At 43.8% G+C, this 16,164-nt stretch overlaps 1 protein-coding gene across 1 annotated transcript; it reads right to left on the reverse strand.

Moving 5' to 3' along the window:
• Window positions 1–3,600: 3,600 nt before the first annotated feature.
• LOC148884180 (regulator of G protein signaling 7-binding protein B-like) lies at window positions 3,601–12,623 on the reverse strand. The gene is made up of 6 exons (XM_089019690.1): window positions 12,061–12,623; window positions 11,781–11,953; window positions 6,788–6,918; window positions 5,581–5,719; window positions 5,435–5,505; window positions 3,601–5,316 (listed from the first exon to the last, which is right to left on the reverse strand). Exons 1-6 carry the CDS (start codon window positions 12,181–12,183, stop codon window positions 5,225–5,227), a joined length of 729 nt encoding a protein of 242 aa, XP_088875816.1. The 5' UTR covers window positions 12,184–12,623; the 3' UTR covers window positions 3,601–5,224.
• Window positions 12,624–16,164: the final 3,541 nt, after the last annotated feature.

The raw sequence follows: 16,164 nt of genomic DNA on the forward strand, positions 1-16,164 counted from the left end.
ATAGATAGATAGATAGAGAAGGAGAGAGAGAGATAGCTAGCTAGCTAGCTAGATAGATAGATAGATAGATAGATAGATAGATAGATAGATAGATAGATAGATAGATAGATAGATAGATAGATAGATAGATAGATAGATAGATAGATAGATAGATAGCAGGCCAGTTCGTTAAATAGCTAATAGACCGCAAATAGATAGCTAGCTAGATAGCCAGCTGGATTTGTACAACGATGGTTGTAAATTACTTCTATTGTCCTGACTGTTTATGGTCCACAACTGGCCTGATTGCCCCATTTGCTCGGGTATCACCTTATCAGCATAACTAAGCCTATGTGGTAAAGATCTCAGAAGTGTTTTGTAAGCACGATCCAAATTAAACCTCACATCACCAATACGATTATTGCAGGGTTTTGCTGTTTTATAAAAAGAGCTTCTGTTCTGCCCCTTTCAAAGCATCTATTTTCTTTCGCAAATATTTTTACTTCATTGTCGTCAAATGTGTGTTTGGTAGCTTTTAGGTGCATAGGTACTGCAGATTGAGGCTCACTAGTATTATCCCTGTGATGTTGATAAAGTCTTTTATGGGAGAATTTGTTTAGTCCCCCCAATGTATTGCTCTTTACAATCTTCATTTTTACAGTGTATTGAATAAACTACATTCTATGTTAATTGTATTAGTTTTCAATGTTTTTGGAATATGTCCATGATGAACAAACACAGATGTCGTCAATTTGGCCAAAATATCGCAACAACATCATTTATGAGTTTCGTTGGAGAAACCGAAACCCAAAACACTGAAGATTTTTTTTTAAGAGTTTCAATTTCTCAATCCGGTTTGTTTATAAAAGTCCTCGGAAAGGAATGAAAACATTTTGCTCTCTTTGGCCAGAATGAAAAATGTTTGTGCTGTACGTGTAGCATCCATCCATTAGCGATACAAACAATACAACACAAACAAATATCGCCATCCAGCGTGTTTCTTTTTGGATGAATAATTGTTAGCGGACTATCTACCTAGCTGTAACCTGCTTCATTAATAATGGCCCTAACACGAGCTATCTAGCTTGCTTTCTATTTTCTATCTATTAGCTATCTGGCTAGCTAGCTAGCTAGCTATCTATGCGACTCGCTAGCTATTAGCCATATGACTGTCTAACTCTCTATCTAGCTATCTACGTATTAGCTAGCTAGCTTTTTATTTATTTGATTTACTTCCGGGTTGAGTGAACGCTGGCGTGTGGCTGCCGCTGCTTACTCACAGAAAAACGTACATTGACAGTTTTGAAAGGCGCTTATAAATCAGAATCAGAATCATCTTCATTGCCAAGTATGTAGAACACACAAGGAATTTGTTTCCGGTCGAACACGCTGCACTAGTATCATCATCAAAAAATTGCTACTGTTCAAAGAGTTAATGGCTTGGGGGAAGAAGCTGTTTAAATGTCTGCTGGATTTGGTGCGCATGGATTGGTAGCGCCTGCCTGAGGGGAGTAGCTGGAAAAGGTGGTGGGCAGGGTGCAGAGGGTCCAGTATGATTTTCCGCACCCTAGTTTGGATTCTTGCAGTGTGCAAGTCCTGGAAAGTGGGTAGGGCGGTACCAATGATTTTTTTCCGATTCGATGACAGCCGTGTAGAAATGTTGCAGCACCTCCTGTGGCAGGCCATGCTTCTTTAGCAGCCTCAGGAAGTACATTCTCTGTTGGGCCTTTTTCAGAATAGAGTTGGTGTTGACCTCCCACTTCATGTCCTGGGAGACTGTGATTCCCAGAAACTTGAAGGTCTCAACGGTTGACACAAGGCAGTTGGATAGTGTGAGGGGTAGCTGTGGGAGTCCGCGATCATCTCTACTGTCTTGAGCGTGTTCAGCTCCAGGTTGTGACGGCTGCACCAGAGCTCCAGCTGCTCCACTTGTTGTCGGTACGCAGACTCGTCACCGTCTTTGATATGACCGTGGTGTCGTCTGCGAACTTTATGAATTTGACAGCTGGGTGCGTGGAGGTGCAGTCGTTCATGTAGAGAGAGAAGAGCAATGGAGAGAGGACGCATCCCTGTGGGGCTCCAGTGCTCGTGGTTCGTGTTGAGGATGATATTTTCCCCAGTCTGACCTGTTGTCTCCGTCCTGTCAGGAAGCTGAGGATCCACTGGCAGATCGTAAGGGACACTCCAAGCTGGAGAAGTTTGGGGATGAGGAGTTCTGGGATGATGGTATTGAACGCAGACCTGTAGTCCACAAACAGGATCCTTGCATAGGTTCCTGTGTTGTCGAGGTGGTTGAGGATGTGGTGCAGTCCGATGTTGACTTCATCCTCCACAGACCTGTTTGCCCGGTAGGCAAACTGAAGAGGATCTAGCAGAGGTCCGGTGATGTTCTTCAGGTGTTTCAGCACGAGGCGTTCAAAGGACTTCATGACCACAGACGTCAGAGCAACAGGTCTGTATCGTTCAATCCCGACGGTGCTGGTTTCTTTGGAACTGGGACGATAGTAGACTGTTTGAAGCAGGATGGGACTTGTTGAAGATTCGTGTGAAGACCGGAGCCAGCTGGTCAGCGCAGACTTTCAGGCAGGAGGGGGACACTCTGTCAGGTCCCGCAGCTTTCTTGATCTTCTGCTGCTTGAAGAGCCGTCTCACGTCCAGTTCGTGGATCTGTAGGGCAGAGGGCGGAGATACGGTAGTTTCTGGTAATGGTGGGCATAAATGGGGGTTCCCTTTTCAAGTCGGCAAAAGAATGTATTAAGGTCATCAGCCAGACCATTCCACACTGATGCAGAGTCGTTAGCGGAGAACTGTTTGTTAAGCCTGTCCGCATAACTTTTCTTTGCGATATTAATTTTCTTTGTCAATCTGTTTCGGGCGAGTTTGTAAAGCGCTCGATCGCCGCTTCTAAATGCGGACTCTTTCTCTTTCCTAAGCTGCCTGAGTTTGAGTTTTGGGAGTGAACCACGGCTTGTTGTTGTTGAATGAGCGGAAGGACTTTGTTGATACACACATGTCCTCACAGAAACTAATGTATGATGTTAGTGTCTGTGTATTCATCCAATGTGCCCATTGAAGTTTCAAAGACGCTCCAATCAGTGCAGTCTAAGCATTCTTGTAGCGCTAACTTTGCTTCATCTGTCCATTTTTAACTGTGGCGGCACAGCGCAGCAGAGCGTGCAAATGTTTTATTGGTTTTTGTGAGAAGAAGAAGTTCGTCCATCTTGTTTGGTAGTGAGCGTAGATTAGCGAGGTGGATCGATGCGAGCGGCATTCGAAATCCACGCTGCCGTAGCTTGACGAGCACGCCGGCTCGCTTACGTCTCATCAGCTCCGTACAGAGCTGCTACGCCGCTCGCAAGCAGCCCCGAAAAACCTTGTAGATGTTGGTGTGTCTGTGAAAATAGTCCAAGAGTGGATTCCCCAATTCTCAGTAACTCTTCCCTCATGTAACTGAGTCGCGTAGGATCGCAAAAAACAAATGAAAATGACAAAACCAGGAACAATACTAGGGAGCGTGTGACCGAGGCTGCCATACATGGCGCCATCTTGGATGAAATGTATTATTATTAAATGTTTTTATTTTTTGTCATGGTAATATGCTAATCATTCGGAAACGTGACGTATTGGATAAAAAACTTTATTCACATTATAAAATTAAGCTGTACATACATAGGCGTTGCTTGTCTACATAGAAGGACACTAAACTACGCAATACATGCCATGATAACAAAGAAAATGGAAATACACAAGACAAGAAAAGTTTCACGCTAACAAAAACTCAACAAATGGCCGTACATGAAATCGCATTTTACATTCGGTGGAGAAACGATTGGTGTGCAGATCGATGCGATCGGTGAAATTTGTCTTCAACTTTGCCGGTGTTGGCTTTGCGTGGAAAAATGTCGAGCTGAAAAATAACTTTTTGTTTATTTGTTTGTTTGACATGCTGAAAATGAGCTGCGAGGCCTACTCCTGTCCAGTAGAGGGGGCAATGACCAAGCCACATGTGCAATTATTCAAAACTGCGATGACGTCATAATGAATTAACTAATGAAGATTGATTTTGACCTTAGAGTCGGTGAGAGGGAGGGGGGGGGGATAATTGATCCATTACCGCTGAAAGAAACGACAGCGGTGGGAATTGTCGAAATTAAGTCATTCACTTCCAGACGTGTGCAAAAATGTGTCCGCTCCAGTGCCAGGGTTTTTGTCATTGTCACTCGAATTCCAGGACCGACAGAATATTGAGTTTTAGGACTACATAAACATTGTGTACCGCGTTAGAAACCTTTAACTCTCTTCTTTTATCAAAGAAAAAAAAAGTTAATTCCTAAATAATATGGGTCTGGAGTTATATGAGCTTGCAATGAGGGTGGTTGTCCAAAACACAATGCAATACATACATATTGGTTTATATAGTGCTTTAACAAGAGCTGAAGCTCGAATAAAGCGCTAACATGGAAAAAATGGAAATGCTGTCCCATTGCAGAAAAGAGGCCATGGCCAGCGCTTTACCGGCACCTAAGCATTGAAAAACCAAAACCCGAACAAATTCTGGAATGGCGCTCTAAGTCATATTTTCAATTCCTGAATAAATTTGTGAATGGCAGTGAATTGTCACGATCTGGTTGGCGACGATTAGCACCTACACAGGTGCTGGTCATTCCAATCAATGGCAGTTAAAAGGAACCCTGGCACGACCATTCGTTGTCGGGTCATTATATGTGTTTGCTTCGCCCTGTCAGATTTTGTTCCTGCTGACTTTATTTTAATACAATTTGTCAATGACACCTTGCTGCTCCCTCTTGCCTGCTTTTTTTGGGATCCACCACCATCACCACCTTGCAGATCGTGACATGAATGAGTTAAATGTCATGCTGATGAATCTTACGTTTAGGGGGCATGTCATCGTTGATTGTAAAGCACACGTATTGATGGGACACCAGCACAGTGAGAAGAAGAGGAACAGTGATAATGTTTGTGCATAGCCCAAATATATACAATTAAATGAATTTGATTTAGCGTATATGTTGAAAACTGAATCATAAATGCAAAATGTTCTCGCCTCCGGGAAACACCACAAAAGACGAAAAGACTGATGCAATCTAAAGAGTTTCGTTTGTGTTATTATTCAATACTGGAGGAGCGTCTGCTGACTGGCGAATAACGGGTTTTTGTATCTTTTGTGAAGACCAGAGGATAACCAAAATGTCGGATTGTAGAGTATACGATAAACGCGCGGCTTTTAACCAGACACCATGCAGCAGAGTCCTGGGAAGCGTCTCTTCCTTTGGCGGACCAGCGGGTGTGGAGTCAGATTCAACAAACTGCTGTCGTCTGTGAACCACACACAGAATTCGGGTTAAAACTAAATACACCATCTGGGCCTCTTAAAACAATATCAGTTAAAAAAAAATGTATCAAAACATGGCACACGACTGCCACATGGACATACCTTGATTTTTCAGTGGCAAAGGCATTGTGTCCCTGAGTTTGCTAAGCAGATTCCTCATCTCCCGCATATCTCTGATAAAAACAGACAAAAGTCATGGAAAGTCTAATTTTAGCATAGGGATTGGTCACTCTGAAAAGTCTGCATACCTCTCTATATTTTCAATGTGGACCCCTACCAGCCACGGATCGTGAGGGTAGTCGATGGGTGAGGAGGAACGGTCATCCAGGATGGGAACATCCGAACTTTCGTCCACCCTGAAGTCCATCTTGGGTTCGGAGTCGGTTCCTTAAGGGCCAAACACAAAATCGAATTTCGTGAATCTAAAAACCTATCGGTTTGAAATAAGTAGTCATTTTGTGTTGCCAAAGGACTCTGGAGTTTTTCAGAAACTCCTGCAATGTAAGGTACTGCTACTCCTACCCAATTTGTATCTTCAGAATTTCTGCTTTCATTCCCTATTCTTTCTTTCTGACATTTGTTAAATGACCACTGAGGGAACCCACAGTTTGTCAGTGTTTCCCTGTTATGTTTTGACTCAATTAGTTTTGACTCAACTCTTGATTCAATACAGCATTAGAAACCTTAGAATCTCTTCTTTAATCAGATAAAAAAAGAGTTCATTCCGAAGTTATATTGGTCTGGAGTTCTGATCTTGAAATGGGGGCGGGTGTACAAAATTCAATACAGGTAACATCCGACTTACCAAGTTCCGTTCCGACCAAACGGTCGTAAGTCAAATTGGTCATAAGTCGAAATAGATTCAAAATGTTGAATAGAGACTCGGAGGCTAAAAGACTCCTTCTGGTGCCCTCACACGGTCTATTGCTGTGTGAGAGTGAGATGCTGGCTTGCTGGCCAAAATTGTCATACGCGGTGCCTGTTAGTGTGTTGCGATGCCAAGCGTATAATTAAAATTTAAAAAATAGGGTCTGGAGGTCATGGTCGTAAGTACGGGTGTTATGCAAGTATGGGATGTCCTAAGTCGAGCTGGTTGTAAGTCGGACGTTACCTGTACAATACATTGATCTATATAGCGCTTCAACAACAGCTAAAGCTGTAACAAAGCGCCAACATGAAAAAAAAAGGCAAATGCTGCCCCCTTGTAGAAGGGAAAACATTGTGACAGGTATGACCAGTGCTTTATCGGCACCCAAGCAAGAAAAACAAAAACACAAAAACATTCGGGAATGGCAGCGAATGAGTTAAACAAGTGTACAAACTTAATCGGAAATAAAACAGTGCTGTCTGACCGTTGTGGTTAGCTTCTTTGCCGATATTGGTCTCTGAGATTCAATTGAAAAGCCTCATCCGGCCCATCATGTGATGTCGCGATGCACCGTTTTGTGATTGTACTTTTTCTGTGAAGTTGCAGCACCCCCAGCAGGCACATGGACTTCAACATCTCCGTGATGAACATCTCCAGGCAACACTGCAACTGGATGAACAGCCGGCATATCTCCGGGCGGATCTCTCCGTCCTCCGGGCTGGTTGATGAGGGAAGAGTGATAAAAGGGAGCACACAGTTGGCAAGTACAGAAAACGGAATATGAATACACACACACACACACACACACACACACACACACACACACACACACACACACACACACACACACACACACACACACATATATATATATATATATATATATATATATATTGTGATATCATGAGAGGCTAGCTCTCATCGGGACAGGACAAGAAGTGCAATGGACGACAGGTTTGGATACAAACAAAAGGTTTTAATCAAGGGTCCCAGGGGGAATTCACAAGCAACAAAGGTTCGAATAGTGTCTCTTCCAATACTTATCAAAATAAAGTCTCTTCTGATACTAAATACAAATAAAGTCTCTTCTATTACTTAAATCCAAATAAAGTCTCTTCTGAGGTAAAACTGAAGACGGAGTTATTTTCCAAGAGTCTCTAGGCCTCACCCCTCTTGACATCCTCCTCATGTAGCCTAGCCACCTTAGCTAGGTTCAAATCCAGTGTCCAGTCGTGTGGTCCCAACTGGCAATGAGTTCCACGCAGCAATCAACTTCTTCACAGAGCACAGCAATCGAGCTTGTCTTTCCCCAAGCTCCACACTCAGAGGCTCTCTGCCTTAAGAGCCTTGCTTGCCAATCAAGCCCTGATCAGCTGCAGGTGTGTGGTTTTAATTGCTGCCTCCCACCAGATGGGGCCAAGACTCTCTCTGGGTGGAGCATCTTAGGGGGATGTATTTGCCCTCCAGGACACAGCCTGTCGTGACATCACTATATATATATACATATATATATATATATATAAAATCTGGAGCAGTGTGAAGTCCCATCCTGCTTCAAACAGTCTACTATCGTCCCAGTTCCAAAGAATCCAGCACCCTCGGGATTGAACGACTATAGACCTGTCGCTCTGACGTCTGTGGTCATGAAGTCCTATGAACGCCTCGTGCTGAACCACCTAAAGAACATCACCGGACCTCTGCTAGATCCTCTTCAGTTTGCCTACCGGGCAAACAGGTCTGTGGAGGATGCAGTCAACATCGGACTGCACCACATCCTCGAACACCTTGACAACACAGGAACCGACGCAAGGATCCTGTTTGTGTACTACAGCTCTGCGTTCAATACCATCATCCCAGAACTCCTCATCCCCAAACTTCTCCAGCTTGGTGTGTCCCCCACGATCTGCCAGTGGACCCTCAGCTTCCTGACAGGACGGACACAACAGGTCAGACTGGGAAATATATCATCCACAACACGAACCACGAGCACTGGAGCCCCGCAGGGATGCGTCCTCTCTCCATTGCTCTTCTCTCTCTACACGAACGACTGCACCTCAACGCACCCAGCTGTCAAATTCATAAAGTTCGCAGACGACACCACGGTCATCGGTCTCATCAAAGACGGCGACGAGTCTGCGTACCGACAACAAGTGGAGCAGCTGGAGCTCTGGTGCAGCCGTCACAACCTGGAGCTGAACACGCTCAAGACAGTTGAGATGATCGTGGACTTCAGGAAACATCCATCACCACAGCTACCCCTCACACTATCCAACTGCCTTGTGTCAACCGTTGAGACCTTCAAGTTTCTGGGAATCACAGTCTCCCAGGACATGAAGTGGGAGGTCAACACCAACTCTGTCTTGAGAAAGGCCCAACAGAGAATGTACTTCGTGAGGCTGCTAAAGAAGCATGGCCTGCCACAGGAGGTGCTGCAACATTTCGACACGGCTGTCATCGAATCCATCCTGTGTTCTTCCATCACCGTTTGGTTCGGGGCCGCCACAAAAATGGACAAAATCCGACTTCAACGGACAGTTAGGACGGCGGAAAAAATCATTGGCACCGCCCTACCCACTCTCGAGGACTTGCACACTGCAAGAATCCGAACAAGGGCGCGGAAAATCCTACTGGACCCTCCGCACCCTGCCCACCACCTTTTCCAACTACTCCCCTCAGGCAGGCGCTACCGATCCATGCGCACCAAATCCAGCAGACATTTAAACAGCTTCTTCCCCCAAGCCATTAACCCTTTGAACTCTTCAACAGTAGCCAAAATGGAACTGTATAGTGCCACTTAGCAGTTTTTTTGACGACGATACTAGTGCAGCGTGTTCTACCGGAAACAAATTCCTTGTATGTTCTACATACTTGGCAATAAAGATGATTCTGATTCTGATTCTGATTCTGATTCTGATTCTGATTCTGATCATAATAGGCCATGTTAAAATGTGCAAAACCCCAAATAAGACCCCTGGGGGACCCGTTCTCTAATTTGTTGATGTAAACTTTAATGGGATACCTCGGATCGAACGGGTCATTGATTTATTTCTGCTGACCTTAAAAACGCCAAAGAATATAAATAGATTAATAAGGACGGGTTGACTGGAACACTTTAGCGTGAATGTTCATTTCATTTTACACAAATTTGTTGGATGTAAGCGCGATTAATCGTGTTGTCTTTTGATCAGACCCATTTGCAAGTAGCAATGATGCTAACACCGTATTTCAGATGCTAACTTAACCAATGATTGTGTTTTTGATCAGGCATATTTCATATGCCTAATTGGTTAACGTCTTTGTCGTTCACTGTGATTTAACACTGACACTTTCAAGCTGGCTATCTATCTGTTGGCTATCTGGTTGGCTGGCTATCTACTGGCTATCTAGCTGGCTGGCTGGCCATCTGTTAGCTATCTATCTGGCTGGCTAGCTATTTATTAGCTAGCTGGCTGGTTAGTTGGCTATCTATTAGCTAGCTAGCTAGCTGGCTATATATTAGCTATCTGGTAGCTAGCTAGCTAGCTAGCTAGCTAGTTTTCTATCTATTTGAGTTACTTCCGGGTTGAGTGAACGGTGACGCATGTGGCTGCCGCTGCTCACCCACAGAAAAACTGATCCTGTGACCTTGATAGTTTTGAAAGGCGCTTACAAATGAAATCTATTATTATTATTAAGTGTATATTGTGTATTCGAAATGCTTTGATTTACTTGTGTGATTGTGCTGCCCCCTGTTTAGATAATGTTAAAACTACATGTGGTGACGTCGAGTACCATGCGCATGCCCAGTCCTGCATACCAGAAGTGCGTGCAAGGTTTGCGGTGTCACATGTGTTCTGACATATCTTCGTGCACCTCAAGTTCGTCAAGTTTATCGAGTTAATGACCGAAACGTAAGTTTCCTTCACTTCGTTTCACTGTCAGTGTATACTGCTATCGTTCATGTGAGCTTACGTATTTATATCGGACTTAAAACCGAATTGAGTACAAGATGTTTGCATCGGCCACCATTTGCGTTTTTCTTATCGGTCACTAGAGGGCTTCATAAACCATCTGAATGTGTTGACTGCATATAGACAACCAGTTTCCTTATCTCCTTTTATCCTATGTCCTCTGTGGAGTTTATAATTCCTTTCTAAATCTTGAGAATTATTGGGTGTATCTTTCTGATGTGTGATATTGAGTTAAGTATTTACTATTTAATATAGCATTTTCTGATTTTCTGTGTAGCTTTATCTCTTGTTTCTATCTATAATTGTATTTTATTTATTATTATGTCTCTGCTTGTCTGTGACTGTAAAGCAATGGTGTCAAACATACGGCCCGCGGGCCGGAACCTGCCCCCAAGGAGGTTTGATCAGGCCCGCAAAATAATTTAAAACTGGAAAAAATGCAAAAACGACATGGAATTCATATTTTTAATGACGTGCAATTCAATGATTGTCCACTAGGGGGTAGAGTGATGCTGTTTCGATCAATGTGGAAGAAAACAGCCGTTTCAACACCAAAATGTCATTATCCAAATGTAGGAAAGTAGAAAAAAAATATATGAAAAATGGACCATGTCATATTTTTTTTACAAAGATGCATGGGAAACCTTTGTGTTTGATGTGTTTTCCACAAGTTTCAGTATTGAAGGAATGATATTTGGTTATTTATAGCATGTATGGTATAATTTTAATGGTCCGGCCCACTTGACATCTACCTGTAAAAATGTCCTTGAGAGCTTTGAAAGGTGCTTGAAATAAAATGTATTATCATTATTATTATTATTATTATTATTATTATGTAAGCTCTAGTCGTACAGGAGTGGTCCATCGATGAGAATCTTAGCCGTCATCTGTACAAAGTGAAGGTTTCGGACGTTTCGCCTCCTATCCAAGAGGCTTCGTCAGAACTAAAAACATGTCCGAAGATAGGAGGCGAAACGTCCGAAACCTTCACTTTGTACAGATGACGGCTGAAGAAACCTTCTCATCGTAGTAGTAGTAGTAGTAGTAGTAGTAGTAGAAGAAGTATTGGATTGGATTGCAGTGGAGAAATTGACATGTCACAGCAGCAAGTTATGAAAGGAAGAGTAAAGGAAAGAAAGAAATAGAAAAGCAAAATACAGGAGCTGCTGGAAAGGCAGCCACTCTCGCGGCGCCATCTTGAATTAAAAAAAAACAAAAACAAAAATTGTACATGTATTTTACATGACTTCATTGATGCCATTTTATATTGACTCTCCATGATTCCTACTTCATCTTTGTTTTACTCCCTGGTGCTTTCTACTATCTTTGTGACTGCTTTATTTACTGTATATGATAGTTGCCCATGTTAAAAGCTTGGTTTCAGCTTCAGCTCTTGTTAAAGCGCTATATAAATCAAGACTTATTGTATTGTATTTTATTTTACGAAACATTTATTGTGCATACGAATCACATTGTATGGCTGTCGCGGTTCTTGAAACTATGAGATCCAAAAATAGTTAGCGATCCGAGAACGGGCGTGTCGTTGTCTCAAAAGCCATGACAACCAAAGTACTGATATAAATAATAAGCAACCAAACATGTCCTTGCGATTTCAAAGAAGGTGACTTACCCTGACACAGAGATGAGGGCGAGGTCCTGATGCGCAGCCCGGGCCATGGAACATCCTTTGGCTCGCGTGTAGTGCATCTGAGCCCGGAGGGAAGGACAATCAGCGGACATCTCACCCACAGATATGACCTGTTCCCGGTAGAGCGCCACCAGGGTGTTGAATTCCTGCACAGTCTGATCAAAAACAACTTCGGCTGATACTGTTGACGTGCTTTGCGTTTGTCTTCCACACCTGCAAAGCCCGAAATGGAAAAAAAAATCTTGCATTGGTGGAAACTCACCATCCTGCTAACGTCCACCGTGCTCTCCCTCTGCTCCAAATCCGTGGTCGGTCCCCTGGTGAGCGGCAAGACGCTGCCAGCGGATCTGGGGCGCTTTTTCCGCCCGCACGGTGCCGAACTCATGCATGCAGAGAGCGGCCGTCGTCTTCTGGCGGCTCACTGTGTCCTCTCAGCCCAGAAAAAAAGAAAAAATAAATTACCGGCGAGAAAGCCGCAGAAAAAAAATCACGCAGCGATCTAGCCCCGAATGAGGCGAACAGATGTTCCCCGGATGCAGACGGTGTAGCGGGGCGGATGGACCGCCGGCAGCAGCCTCTGCATCCCTCAGCCGAGAGGAGAGTCACCTTCAGCCGCTCATGAAGGCCGAGGGGAGGCTCCAACGTCTTCCGACGCACACTCACGTGTGTGGAGAGGGTGGAGGGTAGAGAAAAAGAAGGGAGGGGGCAAGTCGTCACCCTCCCGCCTGACTTCGCCTTAACCCTTTCGTCTGTGGACACCTGCAGCTGCTGAGATTCCAAGGAAATTATATTTTTGTTCAAGATCCTGCAGATTTTAACACTCATTCACTAGTGCCAGGGTTTTTGTCATTTTCACTCAAATTTCAGGACCGAGATTGCGTTTTCAGACTACATAAACAGTCAATGCAGCGTTTAAAACCTTAGAGTCTAAGGTTTCTTATATAATATATAAGGCTTATATACAGGTAACATCCGACTTACGACTGAGTTCCGTTCCGACCAAGTCGAAATGGTCGTAAGTCGAAATCCATTCAAAATGTTGAATAGAGACTCGGAGGCTAAATGACACGCACACTCCTCCCCTCTGGCGCCATCACATGGGTGATTGCTGTGCGAGAGTGAGATGCTGGCTGGCCAAAATTGTCGTACGCGTTGCCTGCCTGCTAGCACGTTGCGGTGCCAGGCGTAGAATAAAAAAAGTAAAAATAGGGTCTGGAGGTACGGGTAATGGGTTTATCTTGATCGTCCGTCCCTGGCTCATTGCTTCTACGGGCGTTGATGGCAGAGGATGGTTAAATCAGCAGGAAGCCAGGTGTTGGACAGATACAGTAAAGTCTTGTTATATCGATATTCAAGGGAGTCCGAAAAAATATCGATATAACCGGGACTATCGATATATCCGACCCTGTTTGCATGTAATTTTCTTCGTGCGTGCATAGAAATAGTATCGATATAACCGGGACTATCGATATATCCGATATCGATATAACGAGACTTTACTGTAGTTAGTTTAATCTTGAAGACAGCGGAGACGTTGTGGGAGGTCGTCCGAGGGGGACGCAGGAAGGGAGAGAGAGCTAGAAACGGACTGGCAGGGCATTTATATGGCGGACAGTGTGCAACGCAATACGATGTGGCGTAATGTAGATGCGACATCATGGAGGGGAAGGCAGGATATGATGTAACAGGAAGTCCGAAACAAAGATTAGAAAGCGATGTTTAAAGATGTTCGTATAACGAATTACCCCAACACGTCCCCCCTGATGAACATATCTAACATTGGTGGAGGTGAACAGAAAGAAGAAAGAAAAAAGAAAAGAAAATCACAAAATAAAACAATCACAATGGAAACAATCTCAAATTAAGTCATGTCACTCGCTACAATAGTCAAATCTTCATGGCATCCTGGATGGTGATCACCAGGACGACGAGAGGGAACGAAATTGTTTGTAGCATTTGTCGCAAGCAGGCTCCAGGGTGTGATACGGATTAGCTGGTGACTGGGAAATGGGTGTAATCTGTCGACGCGGCTTTAGTGACGTTCATCGGGAATCTTCTTGACGAATGATGTCCTCGCGAATCCAGATGAAGCTTGTGGTTGCTAAGACGGCTAGCAGCTCAGCAACCGGTCCATCCCACGTTGGTGGGGTCCACGTCATTCCCTTCAGACCGCAGCTCCATCCTGTGGAGAACAAAAGAAGACTTGTGCCAGGTCACATGTCGAAAGGATGGTTTCATTCTACACATCACATTTTCTTGCCGTTTCTTTCCCTATCGTAATGGGTTTATCTTGATCGTCCGTCCCTGGCTCATTGCTTCTACGGGCGTTGATGGCAGAGGATTTTTAAATCAGCAGGAAGCCAGGTGTTGGACAGAAAGTTATTTTAATCTTGAAGACAGCGGAGACATTGTGGGAGGTCGTCCGAGGGGGACGCAGGAAGGGAGAGAGAGAGAGAAACGGACTGGGAGGGCGAACAGTGTGCGACGCAATAGGATGTGACGTAATGTAGATGTGACATCATGTAAGGGAAGGCAGGATATGACGTATCAGGAAGTCCAAAACGCAAACAAAGATTAGAAAGCGATGTTCAAAGATGTTCGTATAACGAATTACCCAACACGGGTGGTCGTAAGTCGAGCTGGTCATAAGTCGGATGTTACCTGTATATGGAAACCGTTTTTCAAATACACCATTCATTGAAGTTGCGCCTTATAGTCCAGTGTGCCTTATATATTAAAATCGTTCGAAAATACACCATTCATTGGGTGGTCACCTTATCCTCTGGTGCACCATATATTTGCAAAACTTGTATACATTTATATTCTACTTGAAAAACTTGGAAGTGTGCCTTATATATGGAAAAAGTTTGAAATTACATGAATCATTATGTGGTGCGCTTTATACTCTGGTGCGCCTTATTCACCGGAAAATACGGGAATATTGGACAGTGTCCCATATTTTGTGTTGAATAAATAATCTTTATCGTATACTTATAGGCACTTTGCTTTCGTGTCTTTATATACAGTAAAGTCTCGTTATATCGATATCGGATATATCGATAGTCCCGGTTATATCGATACTATTTCTATGCACGCACAGAGAAAATTACATGCAAACAGGGTCGGATATATCGATAGTCCCGGTTATATCGATATTTTTTCGGACTCCCTTGAATATCGATATAACGAGACTTTACTGTATCTTCTTCTTTTCCTTTCGCCACAGCGAATCAGTGTCCTCCATCTTCAGAGGTTTGATTTGCGTGTGTGTTTTGGCCAAGCTTTTACGTCTGATGCCCTTCCTGACACAACCCTCTGTATTTATCCGGGCTTGGGACCGGCACAGGAAGACTTATGTCCCCTTGTGGCTACAGAACAAGCAACTCGCTCAGTAAAACTCCACCCCTACCCCATCCCTTTTCAATTGCTGCTGTGGACTGCAAATTTCCCCATTGTGGGACGAATAAAGGTATTCTGATTCTGATTCTGATCCTGAAAAGGCTCCCAAACACAAAATGCTCGGTGGCACAGCAACAACCAATAAAGCAAAAGTATACTCACCATTTTATATACAGTAAAGTCTCGTTATATCGATATCGGATATATCGATAGTCCCGGTTATATCGATACTATTTATATGCACGCACGGACAAAATTACATGCAAACAGGGTCGGATATATCGATAGTCCCGGTTATATCGATATTTTTTCGGACTCCCTTGAATAGCGATATAACGAGACTTTACTGTATATATATATATATATATATATATACACAACTTACGAACGCCTTATAATACGAACTTTTCATCATACGAACGTCAAATTTAAAAGCACTATTTTCATAATACACACCCACCACGGCCGGTCCATCAAGCACACGACCTTCGGATCTGGCGAAGTGATCTTCGGCAGAAGCACACGACCGAACAGCACTCCAGCCGGCGCTACTTTCCACACCCCCTCTCATTGAATGCACACGTCGATCGCCTACTTGGAGCTTTTTGCTGATAATTTTACTATTATAGGACCGGAAAATAAACACCACAGGCTCGTGTTCAGCCTCAGTTACAATGTGGTGCGTTACTATGAATAAATTGAAGAAACTACCATCCGTACACAGCTACTCTTCTCTGTTTATTTGTCATCCAAGACTTGGGGTGCGTTCAGGTTCGAGAATGGCGCACGACTTCTTAAGACTCTAGGCTGTTTGGAAAGCATTGTCTAACTGAATGAGCAGGGACAAACACTTGCCAACGTTTTTGTGTTGCTACACTTGAATGCACCCCCTGTCAAGATGCAATAAAAGTAATTGTGATTGGCTAAAGGGTAGAGTCATGTGTCATGGTAAGCCAATTAGAGCTAG

Source organism: Hippocampus bargibanti, linkage group LG18 (assembly GCF_051943395.1).
Source record: "Hippocampus bargibanti isolate YZ-2025 linkage group LG18, ASM5194339v1, whole genome shotgun sequence".
Lineage (NCBI taxonomy): Eukaryota > Metazoa > Chordata > Actinopteri > Syngnathiformes > Syngnathidae > Hippocampus > Hippocampus bargibanti.